General features: G+C 38.8%; 1 protein-coding gene across 5 annotated transcripts in view; it reads right to left on the minus strand.

Annotated features, from left to right (window-relative positions):
* RABGAP1L (RAB GTPase activating protein 1 like) overlaps positions 1-8,995 on the minus strand; it is a 694,415-nt gene that overhangs the window by 194,644 nt on the left and 490,776 nt on the right. For all 5 annotated transcript variants that reach the window (XM_069065530.1, XM_069065529.1, XM_069065528.1 and 2 more), the window contains one exon: positions 990-1,031. In XM_069065530.1, the coding sequence (XP_068921631.1) occupies positions 990-1,031 (42 nt within the window). The remainder of the gene's footprint in view (positions 1-989; positions 1,032-8,995) is intronic.

Genomic DNA, 8,995 nt, shown 5'->3' on the forward strand with positions numbered 1-8,995 from the left:
CAGTGGTGCTTTGGAGAGGATCTCCCAGGATATCAAGTCCTTTTTTATATCATGAGGTTGCACAGCTAATTGGGGCTGGGGAGGCCACAAGCATTTTGTCTTTTAATAAAACTCATCTAATGTTAATGAGGATGATGATAAACAAACAAAAATATAGCACTTTAAGGTCTGCAAAGTGCTTTACATAAGTGGTCTCATTTGGTTCTCCCAACAACCCTGTGAGGTAGGTGCTGCTATTTACCCCCATATTTTAGACGAGGAAACTCAGATGGAGGGAAATCAAGTGCCTCGCCTGGAGTCACAGAGCTGATAAATGTGTGAAATGGGATCTAAACTTGAGTCTCCTTGATTCAAAGGCTCCACAGATGCCACTCCAGTAACAGAATGATGAAAAGTAAAGACTGCTTAGGCTCTTTCCTTTAACCTCATAGCAAATGTCTTGTTTACACAAAAGCATTAGTACTGTATAAATTTGTTGGTATAAAACTGCAAAATGTAAAAATAATTGAATTCTAATATATTTTTAAATTATTTCTGCAAGTAGGGAAACAACTTCAAATTGAACTGCAGTTGGCCCCTTGCTATCCAGGACACTACGGAAGCGTCTCTATAATTCAATTACATATTCAGATTATCTCTAGTGACTTGATTTTGGCAAGAAAAAGCTGAAGAAGTACTGGCATTGTTTGGAAGCAGTCTAGATTTTATCGTTTTTTTCACATGGTCCAACCACCATTAAAAAAAACATTTTATTTATGCTCCTGATGGATTAGCAAGGATTTCATACATTACTCCCTAACTTCCCGCCACTAACTCCAACTGATTTCCAATCCCAAGGAGAAAACAACAACAATAACAATACTGAGATTTTAAATGAATTCTTTTTCTTTAACCTTGTGCTCTAGAAAAATAAAATTCATATTAGGTCATTCTAGGCTTATGGGTAGGCAGAAAATCCATACAGTTTTAAAATTCAAAGAGAGACTTACCTTTAAGAGTGCCAAAGCTACATGGAAGATTATATTGAGACCCTGAAAAATAAAAAGAAAAGAAGGGCTAAACACAGTTGTTATATTTAGTACTATTTTTAAATCATCCTTCCTGCATTTTTGCGAAAATTCCAAATAGCAATAACAAAATTAATAATTAAAATCCCCATATATAGATACACTAACTTTTCCTGAGGATCTACATCTATCTATCTATAGAGGAGGGGTTCATTTTTCTGTCATCTTCTTATAAACTGTTTTTATGTTAGGGTACCATGTTTTATCAAATTCTCAGGTTGTTTCTAGCAAGTTGTTAGTTGATTAAAGTCTTACCCAAGATGATAACAATGATTTCGGGGAAAACCTAAAATGGAAAGGAAACATTTCTAAATATCAAGCTTTAACATGTTAACTAACCTTTAACCTCTCATTCATTAGATGAAAATTCCTATGTGCCAAGGAAGAAGTACTTAATGGGGGCACTTAATTGGATTCTCTAGTTAACAAAAAGCTAAGGAAGTGATTGTTGCTGATTGTTTCTCATCTCCAAGCTACACTAACAGTGTCCAAATGATCTTACATTTATTTTGCATACATTTTCTCCTCTTAGAAAATGTAAGCTGTTTTGGGTTTTGTTTGTTTTTTTGCTTTTTGGAGGGCAATTGGGGTTAAGTGACTTGCCCAAGGTCACATGGCTAGTTTTTGGGTTAAGTGAGGCCAGATTTGAACTCAGGTCCTCCTGACTCCAGGGCCAGTGCTCAATTCACTGCGCCACCTAATTGCCCCAAAAATGTAAGTTTTTTTTAAGGGTAAGGAGTTTCATTTTTCTCTTGTGACCTGGCAGAGTGTACAGCATATAGCAGGTACCCAATAAAAGTTGACTAACTGTAGGAGAGAGTATCTTTATTGGATATGTCCAACATTCTTCCTCTCTTCTCCATAACAATTTATCCAAAAGATCCTATCTTGTCAAAGTAATAACTAACTTGAACTGTCAGACCTTCTTCTCTTCCTCCTTAGTATATTTCATGTAAAAAAAAAAAGCTTCCCAAATGAGATCAGGACCATAAAATTAGGCAAAATACTTTTAGGGGAAAAACCACATGAAATCATGAGAAGTCATCCTGGATCTAAATATAAAGTCTTGATTCAGCCCAATGGAGCTTGAAGAAACGTTAAGGTTATTAAGGCACAAAGGCAGGCAACATTCATGGAAATATTTATAAAGTCAGTGTTACCACAGACTAGACCAAGCCAAGACAACCTGAAAGTACCATAAATAATACAATGGAGTTCTTCAGAACTTTCTTTCCTGTTAAGTTCTTTACTGGCAAATTCTTTCTTTTTAGCTTTGTACCTCCTAAGTTGGGGTATGTAGATGTAACAGTGGATAGAGCATCAGGCTTGAAGTCAGGAAGACTCATCCTCCTAAGTTAAAATCTGGCCTCAGATACTAGCATTGTGACCCTGGGCAAGTCATTTAACCCTGTTTGCTTCAGTTTCTTTTTTTTTCTTTTGGAGGGCAATTGGGGTTAAGTGACTTGCCCAGGGTCACACAGCTTTTTGTGTTAAGTGTCTGAGGCTGGATTTGAATTCAGGTCCTCCTGACTCTAGGGCCAGTGCACTATTCACTGAGCCACCTCGCCACCCCCTGCTTCAGTCTCTTATCTGTAAAATGAGCTGGAGAATAAAATGGCAAACTACTCCAATATCTTGGCAAAAAAACAAACAAACCAACCCAAACAGGGTCATGAAGAGGTGGACAAGACTGAAACAACTTAATCACAAAAACTTTCTAAGTCATTCTCAGTCTGATACTTCCCTATCAGAGTGCTATAGCAACAGCTCATTTACCTAGAGATAACACCTTTGGGCACCCCTCAATTAGGTAAAATCAAATCAACAAACATTACAAACCTATTACATATCCAGAACATAATCAAGAACCACATGCTTGTATACTTTCCCACCGAAGAGTGACCCTTGATCAGTCTACTGAATTTTATTTTATTTGCAATTCTAATAAGCATGGATATGTGGTTTCCCAGGCCATAGCAAATTAGAAAAGAACAAGATTGGAAAGATAGAGAAGAAAAGATGTGAGTGGCCACTTCCCACTGCCTTTTGAGGCAGGCATACTACCAGGTATAAGAAGTTAAGTTTCATAAGGGAAGAGATAGAAACAATACACAAATCACATCCTAGAGCTTTAAAGCAAACATTAAATGTTAGGTAAACAATAACAATGGTTCATGTGTTTAGCATTTAAAGGTTTGTAGAACAAGTTTCTTATAACAACCCAGTGAAGGAGGGCTCCAAATATTCCTCCTATTTTACAGGTAAGAAAACTGCGCTTCAGAGAGGTTATGGATTACACACACACTAGGACATACATTTTGGGTCAGAGCCAAGATCTTTCCACCACACGTAACCAAAAGTTCCTTGGGCCCTGTGTCATAACTGTGATCCCATCAATGTGGCTATTTCTCCCACAGGCACAGAGTCAAATTCTCCATAGTTCCTCTGGGACATTTTCATCCACGTCCTTCAGTAAAAGAGTCTCTCAATGTGCCAGAAGGAGGCCTCTTTCTGACTGGTACCTTCTTAGGGAGCTGATGTAGCAGTTGGAATGTACATCATCCAAGAAGACAGCAAAATGTATACTTTAAAACTATTTCTATTTAACTGCCTAATGTAATTGGAGGAGTGCCTAAATGAGCATTTGGAAAATCTACTTTTGTGGAATACATCCTTTGATAATATTGGTTAAAAGAAGGGTTGTTGTATCATTAATTTACAAAGGTTTGGGTTTTATCCATAAAAAAAGAATTTGTGAATGATCTAAAATGAGCACTGAATAATTCAATGGTCACAAATTCACAAATATTAAGATAATTTTAGAGTCACACTTGAAGAACCGCCATATGAATGAGGGATAGATTTGTTCTGTTTGGTCAGAAAGAGAAGAAGCAGATGATTAGGTAGAAGCTACAGGAAGGAAAATTTTGAACATACAATGTCCAAAAATGGAACAGACTGCTTCAGAGTATCATGAATTCTCAGACACTAGAGATTCTGAAAATGTAGATGGATTGCCACTATGTCCAGGGGTGCTACAGAAGGGATTCACAGTTTAGTTAGTGGCTGACCTACATGGATGGCCTTCAGCCAACTCATTAGATCCAGGAAAGGTCAGAATGCATGTTGAATAACTATTAAGGAAAATCACTATTCAATTTTGAGATGTTAGGTCCAGAGATATATCTATAGGTTACTATATCAAGCACAAAATCTCCAATAAATCTGTTAAGAAAATATCATAAAATAGTGAATTCCCTTTGTGTCTGGAGGTGAAGTCCTAAAGGTTTTTGCTTTGTCTTAAAGGAGAGGATGCATTGAAGTCTGCCTCTCTCCTTGTCAACCTAGAATGCAAGGATGGGAACATTCAGGAACTTTCCTCAAATCAATTAAAAGAAGATCTGTAATAAAAAAGGTTTTCTCCCTAAAACTTTCTCCTTATAATGTCTGAACTAAAAAATATACTTTACCAAATTTTATACTTTACTGTGTGTGCCCTGATTTCTTTCAAGGAGAAAAGTTTTTTGTTGTTTTTGTTTTTGCTTTTTGGAGGGGGTAAGGTAGGGCAATTGAGGTTGTGACTTGCCCAAGGTCACATGACTAGTTTTTGTGTTAAGTGTCTGAGGCTGGATTTGAACTCAGGTCCTCCTGACTCCAGGGCCAGTGCTCTATTCACTGTGCCACCTAGCCACCCCAAGAGAAAAGTTTTAAGGTAATCTTGAGGAAATATGATGGGACTCTGGGCATAAAAATTTGTGTAAACATCTGGGTAATTTAAATAAAGCCTAGTCAGCCTCAGCAAAGGATTACCAGTGTGCTCAAATGTCATATTCCTTCTGAAGAGGAGCCTTTGTTGAGTTACTCTTTAGTAGTTTTAAAATATAGAAGTCCCCAGAGCACTACTAAGGAGGGAGTTTTGTATGAGAGCATGCTTTATGCCTACAACTGTGCCAACACTATGGTCACCACCCTATATCTTTATATTCAACAAAATATTTAATTCAAAAACCTGTTGTACCTAATGTGTTCAAAAAAATATGCTAGTGAGACACTGTTATGGGAATGGGAATCTAAGATCTTCCCTGCCCTTTGGCCCTTTGATAGGCTTAAGTGACTCTGAGAACCTTCCCTGATTTGAAAATATACTCTGCCCCCTAATAGGCTGATTGTGCTCACATGGAGCCTATGGTGGGAGGCTTGTATTTCAGGAATGCCCACACCTTGTTACTTTGTTATTGGGCAGTAGGACAAGAGGACTGTAATGTTATCTGAGCCAGGAGAAGGTTATATATACCCTGATGTAAGGTTTTGCTTTGGGGCTCACTTTGGGAAGAGTTATATGATTTGACCAGATGAGACTCTGGGAAGCCATTGAGACCCCTGGCTTTGAAAACCCAGATGTTAGTGCTTCCCTCTCTGGTAACTGACTAGGTATGGATGTAATGGTCAGACAGCTGGAAGCCTGTCTGCTTGTAATTTGTTTGTATTCTCTGAAGTTCGGGGTGCTGACCTTTTTCCCCTGAACTAGGTAAATGATATAAGTTTGACTGATTAAAGTAGATTGTTAACCCATTCTGAGTTGCTTTCCTTTAGAAAAGCAGATCTTAAGAACCTATCGGGTATGCTACAGTGTCTGCTGCTACAGACACAAAGTTTACAGAGCAGATGATTCTTACCCTCATGGAACTTAAGAGCCATGGAGAAGGAGAGGATACAGACACAACTAATTATAATACAAAATAAATGCACTGTAAAGTTGTGAGAAAAGTTCTATGAATGATCCACAGGGAAAAAGTTGTTACTGACTAGGGAGGATCAAGAAGGATTTCCTAGAATAGGTATCATTTAAGAGTTTGATGTTAAAGGATAAGCAGACAAGGAATAAATAAGGGCCAGGAACAAGAAGATTCCAGGCACAGAATGAGAAAAATCATAAGTGCACACAGCACATTTAGAGCATGTATTCAGGGAATTTTAATTTTTAAGGTAAATATATACTTTAAATATTTTATATATTATAATAAATATAATCATGATAGCAATGCATTTTAAAGGGCAGGTAGGTGGCACAGTGAATAGCATATGGGCTTGGAGTAAGGAAGACTCATCTTCCTGAGTTCAACTCTGGTCTCAGACACTTACTAGCTGTGTGACCCTGGGTAAGTCACTTTACCTTATTTGTCTCAGTTTCCTCATCTGTAAAATGAACTGAAGAAAAAAAATGGTAAGCTACTCCAGTATCTTTGCCAAGAAGACCCCAAATGGGGTCGTAAAGAGATAGACACGACTGAAACAACTGAACAACAACAAACACAGAGATGTTCAAAATTGGGCCAATTGTCCATTGTCCTAGGACACCTTCCTGACACTCTGTTGTGAAGACTCAGTTCTTGGTATTTTACAAGTAGTGAGGTTTCTGTACAGCACAGAGAGGGTATCAGGGAACACCTAGGAACTAAGATTATACAGTTATGATGGCACAAGGAGATAGAGGGCTTTGAATGTCAAGCAAAAGAAACAGAAGTTTAGGGGTGGCTAGGTGGCACAGTGAATAGAGTACCAGCCCTGGAGTCAGGAGGACCCGAGTTCAAATCCAGCCTCAGACACTTAACACTTACTAGTCACATGACCTTGGGCAAGTCACTGAACCTCAATTGCCCTCCAAAAAGCAAAAAAAAAAAAAGAAAAGAAATGAAAGTTTATTTAGTAACCAAAAGGAATTAATTTCTTTTTTGGTTGTTTTTCACAGAAACCTTACAAGATAGGATTGATGCATAGTAACGATTAGTTTCTCAGCAGTATTAAGTGGGGAAGAAAGTAGGGGTGGGGCAGTCTGGTAGGAAGGCATTAGATAAGTCCATGGGGGTGATGAGTGCTGGGAAAAGCAAGTGACAATGGGAAAAGAGCGGAAGGGACAGTTGAAATAGGTATTTCAAGGATAGAATTTCCAGTAATTGGTCACTGATGAATTGATATGAGAACAGAGGAAGAGGGAGAGTTAAAGAAAATTTAAATGTTTTGAACCTAGAGCAGGGGTGAACCTGTGTCCTCATATGGCCTCAGGCCCACAGTATTTGTTCTATCAAGTTTGGATTCAGTCAAAGGGCTGCACTTCAGGATCTAGCGGGTCACGTGTGGCCTGAAGGACGCAGATTCCCTACCCCTGTTGTGGGCAATAGGATGATGGATGGTACCACTGAGAGAAACAGTCAAGTCAGAAAGAGGAGCAGGTTTCTCGGGCAACATAAAAAGCTTAATTATGAACATAAGTCTGTACTGCCAGTAAGCAATCCAGGAAGAGATATCTTGAAGGCTGATGGAGATGAGGGTTCTGGCTACCCCTTGCTCTCTGGCACACTTCAACCCCTTATCAATAACTCTCAGCCTACCTTCATAATTACTTTTCCTTCATCCTACTTAGTATAATCGTATAAAACCACAATTGTATCTTAGATGAGAAAGAGATCAGATGCTACTATCCTTTATTACCTTATATTCCCTTATCCGCAATGTGTAATTCCTGCCCTTTTATTTTTAAGAAGGGAGGGAATATTGAAAAAGTCCTTTTATAGAACAGACAAGTTTTGAGAACCATAGAGTTATGATGAGTGCTTAAAGTTTTCATCTAAAGCAGAAATTCCTAACCTTTTTTGGGTCATAAACCCTTCAAGATAGTCTATGAAGCCTGCAGACCCATTCTCAGACTAATGTTTTTAAATAACTGAAGAAAATGCTAAATTTCATTTTGAGGTTAATGAAAATAAAGATGCCATTTTTTTCCCATCCAAATTCTCAGATGCACTGCAAGTTACTCACAGATTCTGGGTTATGAACTCTAGATTTATAAGGAGGCAGTAACTTTACAGTATATTGTTATGATCTTTAACCCATAATGGCTGTGCTGGTCAACAGACTGATTACGGCTAGGTTTTATACAGTTCTTTAAGGTTTGCAAACTATCTCCTTTCAATTTCACTACTACCTTGGGAGGTAGGTGCTATTATTATCCCTACTTTACAATTGAAGAACCTGAGGAAGATGAAGGTTAAGTGACTTCCCCCGAGTCACACAGCTAGCAAATGTCTGAGGCCAGATTTGAACTCAGGTCTTCCTGACTTTCTGAGCTCTATCTATCTTGTCACCTATATTTCACATATATGTGAAACAGAATTTTCCTTTATTAGAAATGGAAATCATAAATTGTTTACTTCTGTTATTGTGGAATTGAGAGCATCCTTCACTTCAGGGATAAGCAGAGAATACCAAGAAGGGATAAGAGTGAAACAAGTACTTCTCACTTTGAAAAGTTGAGGATTAAAGAAAGAAAAGGAGAATTGCTTTAAAAGTGCAAGGTCACAAAAGGACAAGCTTTTTGTGAAAGGCCTCATCCTCCTGCTGACAAGCCCAGGGCACAGGTGGATGCAGAAATACTTCCTCAACACAGGACAATTCTTCTGCTTTAAAATTCAATCAAGATGTGGCAAAGACTATGCACCCAGCAACACCTATAATTAATTGCCCCAAATTAAATAATTGCTGCAAAGTACAGCTTATCAAGTGCTGATTGAGGTGAGTCAACAATAAAGGCCCCACCAGCCCCCGCTAAGAAAAGCTGCCTGTTGTGAGCTCACTGACAGGCTGAGGCCGACCCTCCTGGCTCTAAGACTCAGGCAGCTGTAGGCTCCCAGGAGGCTGACGGGCTGATGTGCTGAGAAGAACATCGGGAACCAGCAGCAAATGCCAAAAGGTGGTGTCCAAAAGTGCCAAGCTCCATCATCACCCGTGGGCCTCATGAAACAAGACGCTGAATTAGGAAGGAAGTGAATGGTACCCAGAAAGGGAAATCCAGACAGACAGACAGACAGACAGACAGACAGACAGACACACACACACACACACACACACACACACACACACACACACACACA

This window comes from Petaurus breviceps, unplaced genomic scaffold (genome assembly GCF_028583685.1).
Source record: "Petaurus breviceps papuanus isolate PSGF00001 unplaced genomic scaffold, PetGlider_PUasm1.0 90692, whole genome shotgun sequence".
NCBI lineage: Eukaryota > Metazoa > Chordata > Mammalia > Diprotodontia > Petauridae > Petaurus > Petaurus breviceps.